The 25744-nt window shown below is 46.7% G+C and overlaps 7 protein-coding genes across 7 annotated transcripts; 3 read left to right on the plus strand and 4 right to left on the minus strand.

Moving 5' to 3' along the window:
* Positions 1–6747: 6747 nt before the first annotated feature.
* On the minus strand, positions 6748–9316 carry IAQ61_002265 (uncharacterized protein; the record flags this gene model as incomplete). Its single annotated transcript, XM_003834098.2, has 3 exons — positions 6748–8283; positions 8357–9062; positions 9116–9316. The coding sequence occupies 3 exons, from the start codon at positions 9314–9316 to the stop codon at positions 7742–7744; spliced, it is 1449 nt and encodes a 482-aa protein (XP_003834146.2). The 3' UTR covers positions 6748–7741.
* A 390-nt stretch (positions 9317–9706) lies between these two features.
* On the plus strand, positions 9707–10087 carry IAQ61_002266 (uncharacterized protein; the record flags this gene model as incomplete). Its single annotated transcript, XM_066095470.1, has 1 exon — positions 9707–10087. One exon carries the CDS (start codon positions 9707–9709, stop codon positions 10085–10087), a length of 381 nt encoding a protein of 126 aa, XP_065954306.1.
* Positions 10088–11532: 1445 nt separating this feature from the next.
* On the minus strand, positions 11533–13196 carry IAQ61_002267 (uncharacterized protein; the record flags this gene model as incomplete). Its single annotated transcript, XM_066095471.1, has 3 exons — positions 11533–12599; positions 12635–13011; positions 13051–13196. Coding segments are annotated over 3 exons (1590 nt in total), but the record flags the coding sequence as incomplete, so codon positions are not given.
* A 754-nt stretch (positions 13197–13950) lies between these two features.
* Positions 13951–15918, minus strand: MET2 (homoserine O- acetyltransferase; the record flags this gene model as incomplete). Its single annotated transcript, XM_003834101.2, has 3 exons — positions 15257–15918; positions 14132–15178; positions 13951–14070 (listed from the first exon to the last, which is right to left on the minus strand). The coding sequence occupies exons 1-3, from the start codon at positions 15452–15454 to the stop codon at positions 13951–13953; spliced, it is 1365 nt and encodes a 454-aa protein (XP_003834149.1). The 5' UTR covers positions 15455–15918.
* On the minus strand, positions 15919–18659 carry IAQ61_002269 (uncharacterized protein). Its single transcript, XM_066095472.1, has 4 exons — positions 18322–18659; positions 18199–18264; positions 16786–18138; positions 15919–16737 (listed from the first exon to the last, which is right to left on the minus strand). The coding sequence occupies exons 1-4, from the start codon at positions 18339–18341 to the stop codon at positions 16161–16163; spliced, it is 2016 nt and encodes a 671-aa protein (XP_065954308.1). The 5' UTR covers positions 18342–18659; the 3' UTR covers positions 15919–16160.
* A 635-nt stretch (positions 18660–19294) lies between these two features.
* Positions 19295–22137, plus strand: IAQ61_002270 (uncharacterized protein). The gene is made up of 3 exons (XM_003834103.2): positions 19295–19641; positions 19703–19892; positions 19950–22137. Exons 1-3 carry the CDS (start codon positions 19615–19617, stop codon positions 21743–21745), a joined length of 2013 nt encoding a protein of 670 aa, XP_003834151.1. The 5' UTR covers positions 19295–19614; the 3' UTR covers positions 21746–22137.
* A 525-nt stretch (positions 22138–22662) lies between these two features.
* On the plus strand, positions 22663–23799 carry IAQ61_002271 (uncharacterized protein; the record flags this gene model as incomplete). The annotated part of the gene is made up of 1 exon (XM_003834104.1): positions 22663–23799. One exon carries the CDS (start codon positions 22663–22665, stop codon positions 23797–23799), a length of 1137 nt encoding a protein of 378 aa, XP_003834152.1.
* Between the last annotated feature and the right edge of the window lie 1945 nt (positions 23800–25744).

The following is a 25744-nucleotide window of genomic DNA, read 5'->3' on the forward strand; positions in this document are numbered from 1 at the left end:
ATATATTTAAAACGTATTAATAACAAGTTAGTAAATTATAGAATAGGCTTAACTATATATTAGCTATTAGAACTATAGCCTAATATCTACTACTAGGAAAAAACATTATTTTAGTTAGGTACTACTAGAGGTAGACTCTATATATCTATAAGGTCTTCTAACTAGGGAGATATTAAATCTTTCTAGTAGTCCTGCTTTATATTCTGTAGTTAAGCTACAGTTAAGCTAGATAAAGAAGTGTAGTAGGTATATTATAACCTATTCCTAACATGTTCCTAATATATTCTAGGCATTAATTATCTACAAGGGCAAGGATCTCTATTTAAAATCCTGTGTAAAGTTACCTTCTAAGTAATTATACTAATAGATATAGTAGTAATACCTTTTTTTACTATTATTTCTTTTAGTATATATATATATACCTCCTCCTCCCTTAATACTATCTAATAGTAATATTAAGGAAGTAGTAAAGGTGTTACAGCCTATGCTTACTCTATAGCTTACGTAATATAAGTTATTTGTAACCTATTATAAATATATTCCTAACTTATTATAGCCTAGTTCCTAAACTTAACCTAGCTCTAAACCTATCTCTAACTTAAAGGTTTCTATTCTATTAAAGAAATATATATTAGCTTTATAAATAAAGATAAAATCTTATATATTATAAAGCGTAAAAAGCTTCTATAGTTCCTATTTAAGAGTAGCCTTAGAGGAGTATACTATAAGTAGAGGATAAAGTATTAGGATCCTAAAACTATACATAGTATAAGAGAATAGGTTTAGAACACGTTGCTAATACGTTACTACAGGCGTATATACAGCAAATCTTTATATTAAGCTTAGGTAACTTAATTATTTACCTTTTTAAAGAGTAGGCATTAATTCTATTAGATTAAGATATATTCTAGATAGATATATTATATAAGAGGTTATATAAGGTATAGGTAGAGATTCTAATAGTAATCTTCTACCTGTAGGAAAAGAAGCGTACGCATTAAGAACAGGTTTATAACACGTTTCTAATATATTATAGTTATTATACTTAGCTAAATTATTATAGATAAGGATACAACTAAGATATATTAAGTTACTATTACTAACTTCTTTTAGAAGTATAAAGCACTTATAAAAAGATAAGTATTATAGAGGCATATTTACTTACAGGGATTCTATAGGACTACTATTAATATATATAATAAGCAGATAATAGGTAAGTTTTATAGCGCACTATAACCTATTTGTAACGTGTTTCTAACTTATTTCTAGGACTTAGGCGCTATCTCTAGTTAATTAATCCCTATAAGCGTAACTAGCGCTAGCAACTTTAATCTTATATAAGATTTTATTAAGTATATCTATAAAGAAGTATTTATAAAGTATATAAAAGAGAGCTAGATAATACTACCTCTTTATATCTAAGTAAATTACTATAGGTATTAATAGTAGAGGAATACTTTTAGCTTACTAACCTCCTCTTACGTAAGTAAATATATTCTAAACCTATTCTAAACATGTTCCTAACTTGTTCTTATATAATTAGAACACAAACCCTCTAAAGATACCTAAAACTAGGTAATCTATAAGAAAAACCTAGTAATTACTACTAGGATTATATAATACTATAGTAAAATATTAAAAGAGGTATAGGAAAAACTAGAATCTTATTTAAATACAGCTAAGTAAGTAGGCTAGAAAGGATATAAAACTAGTAAGCATATAAGTATTCTTAAGGCTACTTAGAAGTAAGTTTATAACCTATTCTTAACCTGTTAGAATTATATAAGTAATATTATATAATACACACTAGATAGATCTATAGGATATAAAAGAGTTTAAAGCCTAGAGCAAGTTTAGAATATACTATAACTATAGAACTCCTAATAGGCTTAAGCAAAGGTACCTTAAAAAGCTTTAAAGGGGAGAAAGTAAGTCTTACACTAGTGTTATACACATTTACTAATTAAAATATATTTAGAATATATTTAGAACGCGTCCTATAATAATAATAATACTCTAGATAATAATAAAGCAAGTCTTACTATATCTAACTTAACTAGATATATCTTAGTCCTAATAAGAAATAAAAGAGCACGCTTAAAAGCCTAAAGCTAGAGGGCAAGTAGTAGAGTGGTATTAGAAAGAAGTTTACTAGCCCCTTTTCTATCTTCTCTACTACTAGGCTCTTCTCCTCTACTAATAGCAACCTAAAGGTATGCTTTATAAAACACGTTTATAACATATTCCTAACTTATTATTAGTCTATAACTATAAACTTTATAATAAAAGGCTCTTCTTAGTAATTAGGCTCTAAAGGAGAGAAAAGAAAAGCTAGAGGTAGATAAGGAAGAACTTGTATAGAAAAAGGCACTATTTAAATTGCAAAAGGTATAGTTTAAACTTAAGAAAGAGATAGCTACTTTTTATATAAGGTAGGGTTAGTCTATAAATATAGTAACTAGTTCCTAACTAGTTCTTAATATATTCTAGTCTATTATATAAGTATATATAAGTAGATAAATATATATTCTTTCTTCTTCTCTTTCTTTTTCTTTCTTCTTACACTCTATAAGAACTTTTTATATTTAAGAGTTTAATACTATTTTACTATCTATCTTTCCTAATATTATTAGATATAACTAGTTAATATAGTCTATAAAGATCTTTTAAAGTTAGTATATAATAGAATATATTAGGAACATGTTATAAACTTATTCTAATACTAAGTAGGATTTATACTAGTAATATATTAAGCTTAAGTTACTTCTATCTAATACTAGGGCATTCTCTCCTATAATATCCTACCTAAATAATAGGTGTATAGTATTTTCTAGCAAGCTTTTCTACTAGGCTATTTAGGCTAGATTAGGGGTATAGGAACTTTATAGAGTATGTATATATATAAGTTAGAATATATTTATAATATATTAATAACTATTTTAGCGTTGCTTCTCTAATAGAGGCAATCTTATCTACTACCTTAAGAGGTATTATCCTAAGGTTTAAATAGCCCTAGTAAACTATAGCAGAATTATAATATAAGGTATTATAGAAGCAAGGATCTTCTATAGGAGCTTAATAGTAAATACTTAAGAACGTGTTCTAAACACATTAATAATACGTTCTCTACTAGTAGAGTAGACTACACTAAGTGCCTCCTCTAAGGTTTAAGAACCCTCTAAGATAGCTAGTCTATAATAAGAAGTAGTAGCTAGAGTAGAGGCTAAAGAGGAAGTAGAGAGTAAAGAAGAGGAGCAAATAGTTACTCCCCTTTACACTATAAATAATATTTAGTAAAAGTAGTAAAAAGGAGATATAAGTCTAGTCTTTTAAAATATATTTAGAATATATTAATAATATATTATAGCTAGACACCTATAAATACTAGATTCTTCTTTAATCTAAGGGACTACTAGAGCTTTATAATACCTATAAAAGTAAAAAGAAAAAGTTATATACTATTAAAGGACCCTATAAAAGTAAATAGTACTTTACTTTTAGTAGATAGAAAAAAAAAGAGAAGAGTAGAGAGTTTATTTTAGTAATTACTACTACCCCTTTAGGTTATATACTATTATATATTATTTATTAGAACCTGTTCTTAATATATTCTTAACGTGTTCCTACTTGTTACTATTATTTTCTCCCTCCCCCTCTCTAGTATCTTCTCTATCCTCCTTATCCTCCCTAGGCTCTATAAAAGCATACTATAAGTAGAACTAGGTGGCATTCTAGCAGGAATTAGTAAGGTCTACACTAGTATTAAAGTAATAGTCTTAAAACACGTTAGGAATAGGTTAATAATATATTATAAATAACTTATTATAGCTAGGATAATTATAAGCGTAGATAGTATAAGGAACCTAATAACCTTAAATCCTTAGTAAGGTAGATATAGTAACAAAGTTAAGCTATAACAAGTTAGTAACGTGTTTTTAATAGGTTCTTACAGGCTATACCTTATTATTATTATAGCTAGTGCAAGTCTTCTTCTAAATTATATTTAAGAGGGTATTAGTATTTATAGGGGGGCCTATAGTAGCTACTAGCTAGGCTTAAAGAACTTCTATAAAATATATTAGTAATAAGTTTTAAATATATTCTAAATAACTTATAGCAAGGAGTGTTCTAGTAATTATATATAACCTTTATATAGAAGTCTATATATATTAGTATAATAAGTTAAGAATAGGTTAATAATATATTTACTCTTTACCTTATAGACCTCCCTTATAGAGGGCTAGCTAGTCTTCTTAACCCTACTAACCTTATAGTAGGCTATATTAAGCCTATAATCTTTTTTAGCATAGGTATATAGAGTGCCCCTAGTACCTAGAATAGCCTAAGAATATTAGAACCTATTTAGAACACGTTTAGAACCTATTCTTACTCTATATAAGGTGCCCTTATTATTAATCTTAGTATAGTAGTAGCGCTCTCTACTCTCTATCTTAACTACCCTATTAGGGCTAACCACAGGCTATGCCCTAATATTATCTAGGATATAGCTAAGGGCAAGGTACTATTAATAGTGCTTCTATAACCTATTAAGAATATATTCTAAACACGTTTTAATCTGCTTATATAGGATATAAGGGATGTATTAGTAATAGGTATAGTAGTAGTAGCTTATAGTGTTACTAGTATAGAATATATTTAGAATAGGTTTAGAACGCGTTACAAAATCTTATAGCATAATGTTTGGTTAACCTTGCTTAGCTAGCTAGTGGAGCTTGGCACGGCCTAACCCTAACGTGATCCACCACCGAGCGCCTACCCCCACCAAGCGCCCACTAACACTAAAATCACCAAATTTTCAACACCAAATTTCTTAACAACCATAGCACCTATTAACAACGCGCTTGCAGCAATCAAATCCTTAACTCTTGGAGAAGATTTTACATACTTAGAAATAGCAGAAAAGTATGGTTACTTGCAGTTAACCTTGTCTAGACGCTACTAGAAAATTTAGCAGGCGCGCACTACTACTCTACTAAATAGTTAAATACTTAACACTACGCAAGAAAGCAAGCTTATAGAGTATATTAAAGAGCTTTGTAGGCAAGGATTACCCCCTATATAGACTATTATTCAAAATTTTATAACTAAAATAATAGGGAATCTAGTAGGTAAAAATTAGGTGCAGCGCTTTATTAACCACTATAATATTAATCTTATCTCCTATTAGGCTACTAGGCTTAATCGCAACTGCTTTAAAGCTAATTCTACCTTTAAGTATAGCTTATACTTTAAGCTTTTATACTAAAAAATAGAGTAATATAATATTAAGAGTTAGTATATCTATAATATAAATAAGAAGGGTTTTCTTATTAGAGTACTATTAAAAACTAAACGTGTGTTTAATAAGAGCGCCTACAAGTAGAGAAAGATTAGAGCTATGCTCTAGGATAGCAATAGGGAGTGGATTACTACTATAGCTTGCATATGCGCTAATAGTACTGCTCTTACCCCTACCCTTATTTATTAGTCCTAATCTAGAGCTCTATAGGATACCTAGTTACAAGATTTTAACCTATTATAATACTAAGCTTTCTTTGTAGGATTACTAAGTAGGTGGACGAGCCACACCCTAGGGGTATCCTAGCTTAAGGAGGTGTTTAATTATAAGATAAAAGCTAAAGCTTATACTTTATACTAGCTCCTTATCCTTAATAGCTATAGATCTTATATAATAATAGAGTTTATTAAGTACTATAATAAACACAAGATCCTACTTATAATATATCCCCCTTATAGCACTTACACCCTTTAGCTACTTAATATTGTAGTATTTACTCCCTTTACAGCTTTATATAAAGCTTAACTATCTAGTTTTCTAGATAGCTCCTAAGGGCTCACAAGTATTACTAAGAGGGATTTCTACTAGTTATTTAATACTGCATAGAGCAATACCTTTAAGGAAAAGCTAATATTAATAGCTTTTAAAGTAACAGGCATCTTACTATTTAACCCTAATATTATCCTTTTAAGGTTTAAAGTACCTATAAATAATAGTAACTAGCCTTCTTTAAGTAATAGTATAACCTTAATATTAAGTGCAAGTAATTAGAGAAAGATAGAGTAGTTACTCTATAATACTATAATTAATATCTATAATAAACAGTTAAAGAAGCTTAGCTAGATAATCTACACTATATTAGTAAGAAATACTCTACTTAACTACAAAAATAAACACCTAAGGGCTACCCTAGCTAATAAGAAGAAGCGTAGGAAGCGTAGTAAACCTCTATTATTACCCCCTAATAATAATTATAGTAGTAGTACCTAATTTATTTTACTATTAAAGGTAGAGCAAGTATTTAAGCTCTAGGAGCAAAAGAACCTTAAAGAATAGGAGCTACAACACTAAAAAAGCAAGGTAATCAAGCTTTATAAGCAATAGAAGCTTGCTAAAGCTTAACTTATAGAGGAGCGTCGCCTAAATTAAGTAATTACTAAGAAGGAGCAGGAGGAGAAAGCTGCCTAAAAAGCTACTACACGTGACAAGCAGAAAACTACTAAGTAACTAGAAAAGCAACTCTAAAATAATATTAAAACGTCCTAAATAGGCAAGAGGTAAATCCTTAAGCCTCCTACTATTATACTAGCTAAGGTGGTTAATAAGGAGCTAGTAGAAGAGGATATAGTAGTAGAGGCAACTTTACAGCGTGGGCGCCTAATTAGACCCCCTAAAAAGCTGCTTATATAATCTAAAATATTTAATCTACTCTAATAGATCTAATAATCGCGACTCTAAGAAATCTCGTGATAATAGCTATTGTGGGTGGCGCAATATCCTCATTTAGTGGGTGGTGGATTTTGGTGTTGGTGGGCGCTCGGTGGGGGTGGGCGCTCGGTGGTGGATCACGTTATGCCAAATACAAGTTCACGCAGCGCTAATTCCATGGTTATATGAACTGCGCCCTCCACAGCTGGGGGCTTGCTGCATCAAACATCATGTATATCCAACAGCATGAGCCCTGGTCTCCAATTCCATTTTGCACTCCTCAAGCAAGCCTCTCTCAACGCAAAAAGAAATCATTGTCGGGAGCACACATTCCAACCCCCATCTGCCCTGTACTCATAACCAACCACAACAGAACTCCTCAACTCCAATCTCCCCATGCCGCTCAAATAAAGCTAGTCACTACTGAAACTACCTGATATCGTGTCTAAATTGCACATGCTGACTTCAATGTGTACGCGCCACACTCCGCCAGAGACTGGGTACTATCCAGAACATCATCCGCCATCCCTCCACCAAGCCAGCCGAAAACCCCACATCCCATCCGAGCACACAACCACAATCCACACATCTGACCAAAAGAGCAGGAGAAAACTATTCCAAGTAATTGTATTTCATATTTCTGCTTTTATAAAGTGCACCAAATGCACGCTCGTGCAGACGTCTAGACACGCCCAGACACTACCACGCTCTCGAGTCCTATCCCAGAACGGGACAACCACGGCTATAATGCTGATGAAAAAAGACACTGTGTGATAAACGCCAAGGCAGGAGTCCTCGCTATGCAACCCAACCCAGAAACAAGTTGTTCTGCGGGTAAAAAAGAAGAAGAGATAAAACACCGTGCTGAGAGGTAGGGATAGGACTGTCGATAGGGATAGACCTGCCATTATTATGATTTATGGTAGAGAAAAAAGTGAGAGCAGGCAGATGGCGGCTGCAGTCTTCATCAAAGAAGGGGAAGTAGCGGAAGAGGGGGCAAAGGACAAGCACATGCTAAGCATCCGACTGTTGCTGCAACGTCGCATGTGCCTTTTCGTCCTCCTGACTATCCCTCGGCACCGCAAAGCTCTTCCTCACCGCCATATCCGCCTTTGTCTTCGTCATCAACGCATCGCGAATATCCTGCTTGCTCCTGCGTGTCCACTCGCCAAAGCTCTTGTGACTGAGCGGCCAAATCGGCATATTGCCCTCTCGTCCCATAAACTCCTGCGTCGAGGGTGCGGGCATCGAGGTGATGGTGTCAATGTCCATTTCGAGCTCTTCGCAGTAGGCTTCGAGCGGGAGGTCGTTGACGTCGTGGCCAAAGGGGTTTTCGATTTCACGGCCAATGGCAGCGAGACCGATGATGATGTAGGCGGCGAAGACACAGCCGGGGATGGTGACCCAGTGAAGACTGTCGACGAGCTGGAAGGGGAGGGCCATGACGTAGACCCAGGTGATTTGCGAGATGGCGATGGAGTAGGCGATTGGGAGGGGGGTTTGGAGGACGCGGTCCATGCCGGTTAGGGCTTCATTGAGGGCAACGACTGCAGTGACTGGGTGTGTTGGTCAGCTTGGTTGTTTGAAAACAGGGTTTTTTGAGGTGGGCGATCCTAGAAGGGAACTTACTGGCTTGATTCTGATATAGGCCGATGGAGAGCGTGTCATTGTTGATGATGCTGTGGACGTATGATGACAAGTGGTTCAAAATCTCGAGAGAAAGATTACCAAGAGGTTTTTTGGAACGCTTGATCCTCTTGCGCGGGTTCGACTCTGCAAACGTGACTCCGAGGTACTCGCCAATGGCCTTGATTTTCTTCTTATCCGACTCCTTGGGGATGTGGACTTCGGCAGCCTTGGCAAACGTATCAAGAAACTCGACGCGCTGACGGAGATCGGGATAGTCGATGCCAGGCTCAAAGCGAAGTCTGTGCTTGACCGAGCACGCAAACGCGTTGAGCAGGTTCAATGCGGACAATTTCTTGAGGAGATCCTCTTTGCCTAGCTCGCCCTCGCGTTCGGCCGTGTGGATCCAGATTGTGCGAGCGAGATTTTGGCTGACGAAGATCAATTGACTCCAGTACTTTCGGCCTTCGGTGTAGCGCTCGTATGCGGTGCTGGTTCGGAAGGAAATCGCTAAACCGACGACGAAACCGAGAACGGTAAGGAGCAACGTGCTGACGGAAAGTGGGTGCACTAGTTCCGAGACCACGGTAATGGCGGTGGACCAGACGGTGACGACAGTGAGAGGGATGATCATCTTGGGGAAGACGGATCCGTGCATCCGCATGAAATATGGCCATTTTGAATGCTTGGACATGTCGCGAGGTCCAACCTGGAATTCGCGTTAGTAGGTTGACCATGGACTTTGGAGCAATCAACACGTACAAAGTAGTCTTCCGCATCGAGACTGCCCGTAGTCTGTATCCGTGATGGAGGCTGGTAGGTATTCTCGCGATGCCGCCATGAACGAGGCGACATTGGTTCATCCTGTGGGCTCCTTGCTTTGTTGCTCCCGCTGGAGGAGGGAGGAATGTCGATTGCATCTGGCTTGAGAGTCCTGCTGGTGGAAATAGTAGAAGCCGCCATCTTGTCGGTTATTCGTATGGGATTCGAAGCGAGCAACTGCCCAGCAGTTGTAGTCGTAAACTCAAAAGCACACGCAGGATAATGATGATGATGCTATCCAAGGGCAAGCAGAAAACTTTTGTATGCAAGTAGGTATGCAGTCGAGAGCAGAGGATGTAGGAAACAACGAGAGACAGAAGCCAGCAACAATCGAAAAAGGTGCAATCGAGCAACTGAATCGACGAGAAGCGAGCAAAAGGCCAACCTCAGTCAGGAGGAATATCAGTGCGTCTTAAATATAAAACACAAAAGCCTCAGTTCCCGCCTTAGCCCACTGAAAAATCCCAATCCACATGCCATTTCCGCCCATGGGGACATGCGCTTCCGCAGGGCCATGGGTCGACAACGCGCATGTTGGCGGCTCATGCAGGGGCCGACTGGCAGCTTTCACCGTTGCAGTCTGCCCCTGAGCGAGGCGTCGAGAGTCTGGCCAATGGTACGGTGGGGCTACATGAATGGGCACGACGGAGGCGCAACCTGAAGCAGCAAGGGGCCCTGTTTGACGAAACACCGTCTCCCCATGCCAAGGCCGCTGGAAGCTATACGGTAGGCCGCTGGGATGTGCTGGAGGAGGCGTACAGTACCGGTAGCTTCCACAAGCAGCCGCTGTTAAGCCATACGGGTGAGCTCCCAACGCTTCCCACAGTCGTGCACAAGTCTGGCGCGTCAGTTCAATTAAGAAAAGGCAAAAAAGAGAAAAAGACTCAATCATGCCCTGAATCGGCAATGTGAATTACGAAACTCCGGCGAACATTCACCTGCATGTGCGAGGGTGAATCGATCGGCGCCAGACTGATTCTGGAGCATGTGGTGTCCGGGGTCTCAGGAGGAGGAATGTTGGATTGCACAGAACTGTCTAGTCACCTAGGAGTAGTGTAGTACAATGCATCGTAAGAGAGCGTGCAAAATAGTCGGGAATTCGGGGGTGGAGCCATGTTCCTGGTCATGCTCGTCTCCGTCGTCGTCGTCTTCGTCAGTTCCCCCAAATCTCTTCCCACAGGGCGCGTTCGGCGCCTTGTGCGTGCCGAGCCGACCGCCGCCGCTTCTCTTTCCCCTTCCCTCCTCTCTCCAAAAACTGCCAACTCCCAGCGAATTGGGGCCGTTGCCGCAGGGGAGGGAGTGGATACCACAAACGTACTAGTCGAATCGCAATCGGGCGTACAAGAAAAAAAAACCAGTCGAGGGCAGAAAAAAGGACTCGTCATGGTACGCATTTTGCCGGAAGAGGGGGAGAATCGGGTATAGCGCTGAGCCTTTGGGATTGGGTGGGCAATCTTTTTCATGCTTGAACACCTCATCAATTGGCTATTTATACGCGACTGCGCCTTCCATAGTCTTCTATGGCTGGGGACAGGGATGGGGACTTGTCAGCGTGGAGTGAGTGAGAAGGGGGGATTTTGTTGAATCGCCACACGAGCAACTGGCGGTGGGAAGAAAGGTTGACATTGTGGAAAGTTTCTTGCTACAAGTCAGACTACCACAGTACTGCTACTTGAAGTACCTATACATAGGTAGTAGGTTGTCATCCGCAGTCGAGCACTTGTACAGTGTGTAGGTACCCAACGTGACGGGAAGATCGACTTCCGTGGCGGGCTCCATCACTGATCACCAGTAACGATCGTCTCCAAGCAACTTTGCCAAGAAGACTTCGCGATGAGGGCTGTCGCTCCATAAAAGCGGGTGCGGAGGGGTTATGCAAAGATGCCAGTATGGTAAGGATCGACGAGGGGCCAATTGGAGATGCGGGAGTTGCACTCGTTGGGAGACAAATTCTATATACTACGGTACAATAGTTAGTTGGCTTTAATGCCCGAGATTGTGGTGAGCACTAAATGTGCTTCGAGGCACAGTTATACAGTCTATAAGACACACGCACACACAGAAGCCAACAAAAAACTGCAAAGTTCCATGCCCCTGGTATACCGTAACTAACATGCCCAAAAGACCCCATCCAGCGCCCCTTATCCACCCACTGCGTACCCGCTCGTACCACAAGTAATATAAAAAACCCAATTGACCAAAAACAATCCCCCCCACACGGTACAGCGCCCCCCCCCCTTTCCCCATACTCCACGATCCCCTCTAAAAAAATATCACGCAAAACTCCACAGGCAAAAAAAAACCCCCCACAAGTTGACAACCCCACACCCCCGGCTATCCCCACACAAAATCCACACTCAGTCCCCCAACCAAATAAACCTCCTCTGAAGCCTGTGCTTCTCCCTCCTCCCACGCTCTAACTCTCCCCGCAGCACCCTTCGCCCAACCTCCACCTCGTCCACGCAAACCTGCATTTTGCCAACCTTCTCGAGCAGCTGGCAGGGCGAGTAAGGGGGTTGCTGGGTGGAGGAGTCGTTGGTGGCACTGGTGGTGGACCAGAGCTGTTGGTAGAGGGTTAGCAGACCTTTGGCTAGAGTATGCGGGTCGGTGGGGGAGGAAGAAGAGGAGAAGGGAATGACGTTGAGGACGAGTTCGCCGATCAGGATGGTGGAGGGGTTGGGTGATGGTGTTGAGGGGCGGGGGGTGAAATCTGGGCCGAAGGTGAGGATGTGGTGGAGGGCTGCGCAGATGGCTTGGGTTATTTTGCCAGTGGTGCTTTGGTTGGGTTGGGTTGGGGGAGCGGTGCCTCCGCCACCATCACCACCACCACCACCATCTCCTTCATCTCCGTCTCCATCTCCTTCCCCCCATTCAGCCACCTCCCCCTCCCCATCACAAACCCTAACATCAACCCACAACCGCTCCACCACCGTCGTCACCCCACCACCCCTCCCACACCCCCTCACCCTGCACAAAAGTCCAGCCATCCAGTCCTTGACCCAATCTTTCATCCCACCACCATTACCACCACTACTCCCCCCCTCCTTCTCCACCTCCTCAGCCCCCGTCCTAACAACCAACCCACCCACCCACGTAAACCAGCACACCCCCCCTCTGACCATACAATCCAGCGCAGGCCCCAACCCCCTTTTCGACCCACGCACCCGCTGCACGACCCCCAGCATCTCCCCATGAATCTGTCGGTTCAAGCAAAGCACATTCGCAATCGACGGCGGAAGCGGATGCCGCGAAGCCGCGGTAACTGGAGGAAGCACTGTGCCGCGGGCGTGGGTGGGCGCTGCTACGGCTGCAAAGGGGATGGCGGCTGTTAATGCAGCGAGCGGGTTTGGGGCCGCTGCGGAAAGTGACATGGAGGTGAAGAGGGGGAGGAGGAACAGCAGAAGGCGGGGCGGTACCAGAGTTCCTTGTTTTTGGTGGAGGAGGGGGACGGTCGGGGACGGGGGCTTAGGAGTAGTTCGGTGTAGATTAGATCGCGGATTTCGCGGGGGAGGGCGAGGAAGGTGGGGGTTGGGGGTTGGGGGTCCTTTGGGGTTCGGGTATTTGGGAGGGGTGGGATTGGGCTTTTGATCTTGTTGTTGGTGTCATTGTTGGTAGTGGTGGTGGTGTTGTGGTTGACGTTGGTGGTGCCGATAGTCGCGTCGATATCACCAGCATAGCCAGACGAGCCAAAGAGATTCCCAGTGTTAGGTCTGTTAGACAGCCTCTCGAAACAGGACGGTGTCATCATGATATGTGGTACTGTCAAGCAGAGGAGCTCTCCTCTAAGATGAATCCCAACTCTTAGGCCACCCACCTCTTTCCCCTCCTTTACTTTACTCTAGCAATACCTATACCGCCCAAAAGGAAAACCCTACCTCTGCCTTTCAATAATGAGACCGATATAAATCAGCCCCTGCAGATGAATGAATCCAACCTCTTTCACGCCAAAATCACCGTCTGCGTCTGCTTCTGCGTTTGCCTTTGCGTTGCGTTTCGTCTCGTCTCGTCTTGCAGCCAGCCCACCTTTCCCCAGTAGATCTTTTAGCCTCGGTCCCTACCGACAGCGGTACCGGTACCCAGGCCCCCCAAAGCTGGCAATCGTGTATACGTGTGTGCAAGAAGAAAACAGGGACGCGTTAGTGGATGGAAAGATATAGAGAAGCTTGTATGCATGTGTGTATGCGTGTAGACGTGGTCTTATGGTGCTGCGCATCACGAGAAGGGGGGTTGGCGGGATAAGCACTGAGCACGAGCGCGAGTACGAGCTGGACGTACGCTGGGCGGACTGGGCTGTCAGCATCAGGTGTTCAGGGTGTGAGCGGAAGGGAGCAGAAGCACATGCCGATAACGTGCGTAGATCGTTTACCTACAGGGCTGTCACCGTGAGGTGTCAATGTTGCGGATCATGTCGATTACTTAGACAGTGCATTTGACGCTGCATGCTAATTGTCAATCTTAGGGCTGACATCAACGAGCGCACATTAATGTGATAAGTATTTGATTGAAATAGGAAAAAAGGAGAATTGATCCATCTTCCCCAAGCTACAAATGCACCAAGATATCACGTTAACACCAGAGCGGTGACAGAGGTGACTAAATCAATCAGAGAGAGAGAGAGAGTGGGAAAGCGTTGAAGCGAAACGACCATGCATCTTCTCATCTTCATCTTCTTGATCCCAGGTGAAGGAAAGGGAATGTGTATCACGTTAACCAACCACTAGAGTGATAGGACAGCGGTGACTTTGTTTCATGTTTTGTCGTCTGTGATAGACAGTTCAAGACTCTGCAGGCGCAGGCGCAGGCGCGGTCGATGTTGCTTCGATGGTCTGCGCAGCGGTAGATCCAAGGGCGTGGAAGCCGCCAGGAGTGATGTTGACTGCACCAGCTTGTACGAGCTAAAAGGGCCAATGTCAGCGGCTGCACCTCGACGCGATAGTGAGAAGGAGGACGACTTACGGCTCTGCTCAAATCATCCAAAAGATCCTCCACGTCCTCAATTCCGACACACAACCTGATAATATCCTCGGGCATGTTTCTCTCCCGCCTCGTTTTCTCATCGATACTGGCATGGCTCATGCGACACGGCATACTTATCAAACTATTTACGCACCCAAAACTCACGCTGATTCCCCACAAGCGTGCGCTCTCTACAATGCGTTCGCTGATATCCACGTCTCCAGTTTCGAAGCTGAGGACGGCTCCCGCACCCCGCGCCATGCTCCAATGCAGCTCGTACTGTGGGTGGGATTTGAGACCGGGGAAGCGGACCTTGAAGCCGTGGGATTCAAGAAATTCGGCAATGCGCTGCGCGTTGGCTTGCTGTTTTTCCATGCGAATTCCTAGCGTCTTGATTCCGCGAAGGAGGAGCCACGAATCAAAAGGGGAGAGACCGCAGCCCGAGGCGTTGATAGTGAAGAAGAGCCTGTCACCCAATGCAGAATCGTTGACGGCGATTACACCGGCCATGAGATCGTGGTGACCGGAGAGATATTTGGTGCCAGATTCATAGACAATGTCTGCGCCAAGGTCTAGCGGGTTCAGCAGCATGGGCGACATCATAGTGTTATCCACTGCAACCACAGCCGAGGGGCTCGCAGCGTGGGTGATGGCGGATATGGCGGGAATATCGCAGATTTTGATGAGGGGGTTTGTGGGGGTTTCGAGGAGCACCATGGCGGTCTTCGAGGAGACGACGGCGCGGACAGAGTCGGGGTTTGTCGTGTCAACGTGATGGACAATGATGCCGCCATGGGTAGACAGGTATTTAAGAAGACGGTTGGTGCCACCGTAAAGGTCGTCGCCGGTCACGACTTCGTCGCCAGGACGGAGCAAGCGTGTGATGACGTCGAGCGCACCCATGCCCGAGGAGACGACGAGGGCACGATTCGCGCTCATAATCTTTGCAAGATGGCGCTCGAGGTGTGTTCGTGTGGGATTGCCAGAGCGCGTGTAGTCGTATTCTCCGCCGCCGCCAGTGGCTGAGTCTTGTTTGAAGGTTGCGGACTGTCGACGTTAGCCAGGCCTTCTCCTGCTTGTACAGCACCACACAATGGCCCCCAAGGAAGCAGGGAAAAGCCATACCTGATAGATGGGCACAGAGCTGGCGTTGTACTGGTCGGTGCTCTCCGTGTACACCAGCTCTGTCATCAGCGCATACTTGCGCCCATTGCGTGGCGAGCTTGGTGCTGGCGAAGGCGGCAGATTGTGGCCGTCGATGTCGATAGGCAGCGCAGCCTTTCCAGCACCATTGGCCTTGACCTTTGAGCTCTCTCCAGCCATTGCGACGTCGAGAAGTGCTGGACGTCCGCGCAAGCGGACTTTGTTGAAAGCCGAGAGTGGCGGGGCTGTGATTCGCGTTGAGGCAAATCAAACGTGCAAAGATGAATACTTCACAGCAGGAGTATGCGGTATAGAATAGTTACCTCAGAAAAGGCTAGATGGAGGCGAAAAAGAGGAGATTATGTGATGGCCAGAATGGTGACAGAAAGGGTAGAAGGTGGAGGTACTCCTATGTAAGCTGCGCGCTTTTGGCATTCTGCAAGGTACGTGAGTGGTTGCTCTGGGCTTTGTGGGGAGGGCGAGTCACCGCTGGAATTGCGCCATCGACGCCGGTTGCACTGCCGGTCCGCACATCGGGCATGGAACATCCGTATCCCTCCCCTCCAAGACTAGGTAGACTCATCACCCACATCCCCGACACTGTACCAGGTAAGCCACAAGGGCCTACTACCCCAGCGAACAACATCACATGAAATGAATTCATGTTGAATTACATGATTTACTGAGGATAACGTTGTACATACTGTGCCCAAAGTGAAGTGTTCACCCCAGAGGATATCCTGTCCGTGACCCAAGTGCGCCAGTGCCGACCCAATGCATCCCAACCCCATTCATGATCATAATAGCGTCTTCGGCATAAAGAAAAAGAATTAAAATCTGTGTTGTCGAAATGGAAATGGAAAAAAGAGAAGAGACACCCGCAGATCTAGCAGGGTTTGATAGCAGGAAATGCCTTCCTTGCGTGCAAATTCATCTTGAACTCGAAAATTCCCTCTTCTGTGCCGCAGTAGAGTGTCCGCCCATCAGAGCTCATAGCTAATCCGGCCGTTCTAACGCCCATGGCTGGGTCATGTCGCTCTGAAGAAGCCTGTATCTGGAGTGCTCGTACGAGGCGGAGACGCTCGCGCATCTGCGTCACCTGTCGTAGACTACGTAGCTCTGGTGCGGATGGATTGGATGTGGAGCTACGATTAGCAGCTCGCGTTTGAGCAGCGTGTGCTTCTTCGATGGTACGCCAAGCGGCATCTGTAGAAGCAAGAAGGTTGTTGGCAGCGCGACGAGCGTGTGCTGGTACAGGGTTGGGTGATCGTGTGAGCGCTGAGTCAGTGATGTGGGTAATGGCATCAGGTGGGACGTTGACCGTGGCTTCGTCAATGGAGACGATGACCGAAGCCTGGCGACGTGGAAAGAGTCCATGCTCGGTGCGAAGTAGTAAATTATCCAGCACGTGTTCGTTGGCAGTAGTGGTCGTGGGTCGATCTGTGGAATCACTGCCAGACTCACTGCGAGGTAATTAGCTACGCGTTGCTAGACTGGGATGTTGCACTTACGGTCGAGTATCACGCTGCCTTGAAGTGCTGTACACAATACTCCGTGGCGTTATCTCCGGCTCTCGACCTTCAGCTCGTGACCTGGTACTTCGCAGCGTCTCAATGACTTGACGCTCATGCGCACTCAATCCAAATTGGTCATTGTCTGACTGCACGACCCCCGCTTGCCTTTGAAGCGCCCTGCGCCGCTCATAGTCGCCATCAAAGTAGGTTTGTGCGACATCAACGGCCGCCGATGTACCCTCCGAGTCTAACGCACGACGGTAACCGCGAAGGAATTCAGCTTCCCTGCGCAGCTCATGCATTTCAGGCGTGAGGGTCATGTCGAAGTCGGCTATTTCAACCTTCTCTATTCCCTCCTCTTTTGGATCCAGTGTCAGTATCTGCCGTACCGTCAGAGCAGTCCGCAAATCAGCTACACACACTCTGCCCTGGTCCTCACTCCAAATCAGAAGGTCCCATGGTGCTGGTGAGAAGTACATTGTCCGCACGGAACCCGGGCCGTGTTGGATATCTGGACTTGTGGACTGGATTGTTTGCAGAATTGCGTCCTGGGGATCATCGACATACTTGATCAGTTCAACGTCGAACAGTGTGATGTAGCCACACTCAGAGCCCACCGCACACAAGCGCGAAGAAGGCGACCAGGCAGTAGTGAAATACCCATCCGCTCGTGAACCCTCTGGTATGTAAAGTTTGACTTGTTCGAGCAGCGTCCACTCCGGGCCTATCGAGTGCGTTATGCCCTCTGATTGCTTGTAGTCGCTCCCCTTTGACACATTGCAGTATTCGAAGAAATAGGCAGTTGGCGCGTCTCCCACAGCCACCAACATTTGCCCATCCGGCGATATGGTCGCATGGTTCATGGCGAAAGGGAGGTCCAAGACAAAGAGCTCGAGATTTTGCGTTAGAGAGTAGAGGCGCACAGTCTTGTCGTTGTTGGTGAGGACCGCGACAACATCGCCTTTGCCCTCGTTTGCGTCTGGTAGGCAGTGTATTGAGATGGAGTTGACAATATTCTCGCCAATCTTCTCGAGACATATACGGGCTGCGGTGCCCAAAAGAGGGGGCCGAGGTAGGCGGTGCTCCAAGTTAAGCGGTAACGAGGCATCGACGTCGGACGAATCTGTGGGGGGCATGCCCGTCACCTTGATGGCTGCGAAGTTGCCATTTTCTGCACCTCCGACACAGACGTAGCCATGGCCAGCCGAGGTACAGCGCGCATCGAAGGGCAGTGTGGTGACGTGTGCTTGTGTTCGGGTGGCCGTGTTGAGGCAGTAGACTTCGGGGCCGCTCCCATAGTAAACGAGGTCAGGTTCGGGACAGCTGATGAAATGACGCAGCTGGAAATGTCTGTTGTCTGTCGGTTAGTCTGTCTCGCTGGTGAGGGAGAGGGTGTCGGGGGAGGCGCACGCTATAGGGATTTTTGTGGGATAGTAGGCTTTCGAGGGCAACACAAAGGCGTCGGTGTCTCGAATGCTGCAATGATTAGTGGATGGGGTCTGGGTGCCGTATTTGGGGGAAGGGCGCACGAACATCAAGTCATCGACGGCCATGCTGTGGTCAGGCAGGCGATTGCTGCATGTCTTTGCAGCCTGTCGTGTCCGCCGAGGGGGAGAGGGGGGGGGTGGGCTTGCTGTGGCAGGTGAAGTTCGGGCTACGTCACAAGGAAGTCCCAGGAAGGCAGCGTTTGGTCGCAGGTCGTCTGTAGCAATTTGATCCGGAGGACGGGATTGGAGAACTGGGGTGATGATGACTAATATGTACGGTGGTACAGAAAGAGATGCGTGGAGTACTCTAGACTAACGTTAAGACAGAGTAGGAGCAGAGTGTTGCGAGGCTCAAGGTTCTCAGTAGGAGGAAGAGGAGTTGAGTCAGTCGCAGGCTGTGTTTCCAGATGCTGTCGGACGACGCCATCGTACAAGCATCCTTCCAGCTTCCCCACACAGACACACACACACACACACACACACAGACATGCGCGAGCACATGCGCCAAGAAATCTAATCGACGAGACAACCCTGCACCTTGCAAGCGACAACATAGAGTACTGTAGGGCAGAGTACTGTGTAGCCACTTGGTGAAAGTATGGGAAGGTATCTGATTATTGTCCACCTTCTGCCTGCCACTGCCGCTGCAGCTAGAGCATGGCAGGATAGATAGATGCCTGAGCCTAACATGGAATTTGCAAATCGTCTTTCTTCCCGTCTTACATCTCACAGACATAATAGAAGAAGACGGCACAATTGCATATGTAAATGACCATGTCTAGGTACAAAGTGTCAAAGATGATGAGCTTCCATGTTTCGGCACAGGCAATTAGCCATGATGTGATGTCGAGTACTAAGATCGATGAGGCGCATTGGACTGCCAGTGGATTGCCGGCATGTGCTCTATCGATACAGCGTGGCCAATCTTACCGGTACCTGCTGTCTCACCTGCTGTCTACTGGTGTGTTCACTATGCAGAGTATTCTCAACCAACTTCAACCTTGAACCCCCTTCCTGTAATTGAAACTGAGCAACAAAAACTGTACCTTCTTCTCCTCTTATGATGGATCCGTACATGTACCTAGTTGTCGTTGTCAATGATCATGTGCTTTGTGGTTGAGCACGGACGACACCCGATGGGGACCAAATCGAGCTAGAAGCTTCTCCGAGAAATTTCATCGCCCGCGCGTCCGAGCGTCGTCTACCTCGTCTACCTCATCATCATCATCATATAACCAATCCACCCATCCCACCCATCCATTCCATTACCCTTCCTAATAATCGCCCTGTCGCCTGCATCTCCGAACCCCCCATTGCAGCGTCTCTCTCACATATCACAATGCTGTCCTCGAGATTATCACGGACTGTAAGCCAGAATCCAGACTACGTGAACGCACATTTGAAGTAGCTTCTGACCTCAATGCCAGTTTTTGCCTCGCGCAGCTTCGGCGGCGCGTCGCACCCCCGCCTTCAGGGCTCCCGCCTTTGCGCGTGGATATGCCGAGGGCGGCGAGGAGAAGGTCAAGGGCTCGGTCATTGGTATCGATTTGGGAACGACCAACTCGGCCGTTGCTGTCATGGAGGGCAAGGTCCCTCGCATCATTGAGAACTCCGAAGGTAAGAATTTCCGCCATTAGAGTCTGTCCATTGGCCATTATGCTCACTTGTATCCAGGTGGTCGCACAACACCGTCCGTCGTTGGCTTCACAAAGGAAGGCGAGCGTCTCGTTGGTATTGCCGCCAAGCGCCAGGCCGTCGTCAACCCCGAGAACACTCTTTTCGCTACCAAGCGTCTCATCGGCCGAAAATTCACCGATAGCGAAGTCCAAAAGGACATTCAGCAAGTTCCCTACAAGATTGTCCAGCACAGCAACGGCGACGCATGGCTCGAGGCTCAGGGCCAAAAGTACTCGCCCTCTCAGGTTGGTGGCTTCGTGCTCGGAAAGATGAAGGAAACGGCCGAGTCCTACATGGGCAAGACCGTCAAGAATGCCGTCGTCACCGTCCCCGCTTACTTCAACGACTCCCAGCGTCAGGCCACCAAGGACGCTGGTCAAATTGCCGGCCTCAATGTCCTTCGTGTCGTCAACGAGCCCACCGCTGCCGCCCTCGCCTACGGTCTCGACAAGGCCACCGACAACGTCGTCGCCGTCTACGATCTTGGTGGCGGTACCTTCGATATCTCCATCCTTGAGATCCAGTCGGGTGTCTTCGAGGTCAAATCAACCAACGGTGACACACACCTTGGCGGCGAAGATTTCGATATTACTCTTGTTCGCCACCTGGTGCAGCAGTTCAAGAAGGAGCAAGGAATTGATCTGAACAGCGACCGCATGGCCATTCAGCGCATCCGTGAGGCTGCGGAGAAGGCCAAGATTGAGCTTTCCTCGTCATCGCAGACGGACATCAACCTGCCCTTCATCACTGCCGACGCGTCCGGTCCCAAGCACATCAACACCAAGCTTACGCGCGCGCAGCTCGAGAAGATGATGGACCCGCTCATCAGCAGGACCGTCGAGCCCGTCCGCAAGGCGCTCAAGGACGCCAACCTGCAGGCCAAGGACATTTCCGAGGTTATCCTGGTTGGTGGTATGACGCGTATGCCCAAGGTGTCCGAGTCGGTCAAGAGCATCTTTGGCCGCGACCCTGCCAAGTCTGTCAACCCCGATGAAGCCGTCGCGATTGGTGCTGCTATCCAGGGTGCCGTCCTTGCTGGTGAAGTCACTGACCTTCTCCTCCTCGATGTCACGCCTCTTTCGCTCGGTATCGAGACGCTCGGTGGTGTCTTCACGCGTTTGATCAACCGCAACACCACGATCCCCACCAAGAAGTCTCAAGTCTTCTCCACCGCGGCCGACTTCCAGAGCGCCGTGGAAATCAAGGTCTACCAGGGTGAGCGTGAGCTTGTCCGTGACAACAAGCTCCTCGGAAACTTCCAGCTCGTCGGTATCCCCCCTGCCCACCGCGGTGTGCCCCAGATTGAGGTCACCTTCGACATTGATGCCGACTCCATTGTTCACGTCCACGCCAAGGACAAGTCCACCAACAAGGATCAGTCCATCACCATTGCCTCTGGATCCGGTCTGTCCGAGGCTGAGATTGAGAACATGGTTCGTGACTCTGAGCAGTATGCTGAGCAGGACAAGGAGCGCAAGAACGCTATTGAGGCTGCCAACCGCGCTGACAGCGTCGTGAACGACACTGAGAAAGCCCTCAAGGAGTTTGAGGACCGCCTCGACAAGACCGAGGCCGAGAAGATCAAGGAGAAGATTGCGTCCATGCGCGAGTTCATCTCCCAGAGCCAATCTGGCGAGGGCGGCGCCACCGCCGCTGAGATCAAGGAGAAGACCGACGAGCTCCAGAACGCTTCCCTGAGCCTGTTTGACCAGATGCACAAGGCCCGCTCTGAGAGCCAGAACCAGAGCGAGCAGCCACAGCAGCCTGAGGGCGAGGGCGAGAAGAAGCCTTGAATGCTTTCATCGTCTTGCTCCAGTTTATCTTCCATTGTTCAGTTCATTTTTACGGCAAAAAAAGCAGGCGTCTTGCATCTGGTCACGAAATGGTCTGGGTTGGGTCGTCTAGACTTGTACATGTCCCCTTATGTGTATGAGCATCTATGTATCATACTTTCCTTGTCTGATGGCTTTCTCTTCTCCTCGCTAGTGTATGTTTTAGGATCCGTGGTTCGATCTTGGGAATCATGTCGGAGTGACGAAAAACTCGAACTGGATATCCTGAAGGAGAATATCGCAGAGGATTGTAATCGCAAATGTTGCGAATGAAATGTAATATAGTACAGAGGCGCGAGATGGTAATCTGACGTTACTTCTCCGCTCTTCAATGAACCAAGTCAAATTCAAGTCCTGCCTCACACTGTGATTGTCAATTGCGAGGGTATGCTTCGTAAGTCCTGTGCCAAGAGGTCCCTCGTTCGTATGAGACGATCCTACTACTGTATTACTCTCTTGTTGGCTGTCTACAGGGATGCTGAGATACTTGATCGCCGGCAGTGCTCAGGGCTCTAAAGTAAAAGTAATGAATAGCCTAGATACAATACCACAACTTGTGCTGTTCAGTCTGGGCCTCGGTACTTCACCCCCTCTGGGGCGCCAAGCCCTACGTCACCACGCCGAAAATGGTCGTTTCATCAATCAAGGCCAAGCACAAAATCTTCCCATTGCCATGAGTTCCCTCAGATTTTCCCTAAAAAATTCCGGCGGTAATATCGTCTCGTACATTGGCATTGCAAAGTAGCCTTCCCCACCGTCACGCCACCGGACGATCCACTTCCACCAGGTCTTGCGACTCGACAAGTAGCTGTACTGTTACAACCCGCAGAGTATCCAGATAGAACCAAGATTATTGCTTGTAATCCTCCAAGTCGAGCATGTCAGAGTCAACATACCAACCCCTTGCCGGCCTCTGGCAACCCACTCAGCTCCAGAAATTACACTATGGTTCTGGATCCGTCCAGAGACATCTACTCGAGTGCCTACCCACCGAAAACAGCAAAGCATTCATCATCACCGGATCCTCCCTCGCCACCAAAACACCCCTGATCAGGAACGTCGAAACCTTGCTCGGAAGCAAGCACGCAGGCACCTTTTCCAAAATCGGCCAACACGCTCCCATCGCCGACCTGGACGCCGCCACCACCCACATTCAACAGGCCAGCAATATTGACACCATCATCAGCATCGGCGGGGGGAGTCCCATCGACAGCGCAAAAGCCATATCCCACCGCCTGCACTCCCAAACTGGGAACTGGCTTTTCCACATCACCATCCCTACCACCCTCTCCGCCGGCGAATGCACCATGATCGCCGGCTACACCTCTGCCACCGGCATAAAAACTGGTCTCAGAGCGAAAGAGCTCGTACCCCACGTTGTCCTATACGACGCCAGTTTCGCCCTGCACACGCCCGAGCCACTCCTTCTCTCCACGGGCCTGCGCGCGCTAGACCACGCGCTCGAATTGCTGTACTACCCTACGGCGGCGGAAATGCCGACCAAATGGCTGTGTTTACAGTCTGCAGGGACCTTGTTTTCCCAGCTGCAAAAGTTTAGAAACGGGGATCGGGGCGAGGATACGGTGACGGCGTTGCAGCTTGCTGCGTTTGCGTCTCTCGGGTTCTGGGGCACGAATGTTCAAGGCGGACTGGGTCTCTCTCATGCGTTGGGGTATGCGCTGGGGTCGCCGTATGGGATTCCCCATGGTATGACGAGCTGTCTTACTCTGGGGCATGTTGTCAAGTTGAAGGCGAGGGAGCCGGCAGCGGCGGAACAGATTGTACGCCTACTACCGGTTCTGGGAGAAGTGGAGAGTGGCGATGTGCAGAGAGATGCGGAGAGAGTGGGGGACAGGGTGTTGCAGCTTGTGAGGGATTTGGGGTTGCATAGGGATTTGGGGGCGTGGGGGGTCAGGAAGGAACAGATTCCGGTGATTGTGGGGAGGGCGACGGGGTGTGAGGAGGGGGAGGTGTACGATGCTGTTACTCAGTTGGTGGAGGGGTTGTTTGGTTGAGATGGGGGGATATGCGGTGTATCTCACCTTGGCCATCTCATCTTTTCAAGCAGTGAAGATTATTGGATTACATGTCCTGGCATATTGGTATGGCATGTGATGTGATTGATGTCTTATATTGATTAGTGTTGTAGAGCTGGTTTTGTCTTGGAGGATTGGGGGATTGGGGTTGGGAGTTATCGCACCACGGGCTGTTTTTCGGGGAGAGGGGCGGAGTTCGATGTATCATGGACGCAGGAAGAAAGACACTTTAGCAAACAAATTGTGGGGGTTGAAGTTTGGGTATTCGGTCAGCTCGATTCTGTTCATTGGGGAGTGGAAGAATGACGAAATACTTTCTCCTGATTTAGTTTGGAGCGATCTAGGTTATGTATAGTCTGTAGACTTGGAGCTGTTACTTTGCATTAATACTGTGGTCTTTTGATGTGTTTCCAGCAAAATGATACACATCGTCTAAGACTAAAGCTTTGCGCAAGGAAATCGAAGTCACTATGGCGATGATGAATACGGTAATTTTTGCCTTTTCAGGAGGTCTACCTATGGGTTGCGGATAACGGAAACGGGTTATGAGAAGCTATCATTCATTTTCTCATCAACTAAAGTAAAGGCTCTTGGAATTGGAATTCTGAGTGGATCTGTTTTGTAACAAGTGGATGGAAATACTTCGTCTTGATTGGTTAGCATTAGTTGAAGCCCCAGTTTTTCTAATCAGGATTCGACAAAATCTCTCGACTTATTTTGTGGACTGGCTTCCTGGCATTGTAGTATAAATTAAGGCATAAGTAGAAAACTACAGTACCTGCCTATGTATAATAAAGCGCAGTTAAAGGATCACTTGGCAGAGGTACGTAATGGTGGGTAGTTGTAGTCTGAGCACTTGGCAGAGAGGGGCAGACGGGGCCTGTCTAACCTAAGTAGTTAAACTGACACAGGAGGATTCAAACATTAATGTATCGGGCCCTATAACACTGATTCATGATGACTAAAACGGTACCGCAATGCTGCAGTCGATCTTGTGGGAAATATTGATTGTACTGATTGTTCCGATAGTCTATGTAAAACACAGCGGAGATTTTCTCCCCTGATCCTGCATCGGGGGATTTTATCACAGGTGCAGGACACTATTGTGATCATTGCAAGAGCGTCTCAATCGGTATGACTTGGAACATGATAAGATCTACTACCTAGTATGTGAACTTGAACTACCGCTTTGTATTCATGCGTGGATATGGCTTTGTTTGTGGATATGAATAGCACAACCATCTAATTACAGATCAACATAACCTCTGATCTGCTTGCAAGGTCTTGTTCTCGCTACAGTCTAAGCGTCTGGAGTAATTTAGTCATTTACAGTGGAAAAGAAACAGTCGCTTCTCTCAACAAGTCGCTTTAGTCGCCCTAGGAGTAGATGAGACCAGCGTCTCGAGGGTTTATACAGTACTGAACAGTGCATAACAAATTTTTGTTAGCATGGAAATGGTCTGGATGTAGCCTGTGTTTGGTTTCTGTTATTGCTCATATATATTCCATCCTTGCTGCAGTACTTACACCTCTACTTATCTCTTCACGTCGCCATCTTTGCGCTCTACCACATCAACATTTCACAATACACTACACTACCTACGCACACAACTTCACCAGTACCTTCCTTTAACAATGTGTTTCCTTGCTCTTATCGCCTTTCTCGCCCCCTCGGCTATTGCCTCGACGATGCCATAGATGGTTGGCGGCATGTGTCAAGAGGGCTACTGCAACATAGATACCAACACTGTCAACGTGAGAGAGCAAGCATGCAAAGGCGGAGCCGGCTTCTTTGCTGATGACACGCCCGGTGGGAGGACCGCATGCTCAGTTGAGGGGGGAAAATGCACCTACATATGGCAATGCGTCTAGAGGTTTGTGTCGGAAGGTATGTGTTCACGCGATGAGAGAAGACGAGCAAGCG

Source organism: Plenodomus lingam (genome assembly GCF_022343315.1).
Source record: "Plenodomus lingam strain CAN1 chromosome Unknown contig_14, whole genome shotgun sequence".
Classification (NCBI taxonomy): Eukaryota; Fungi; Ascomycota; class Dothideomycetes; order Pleosporales; family Leptosphaeriaceae; genus Plenodomus; species Plenodomus lingam.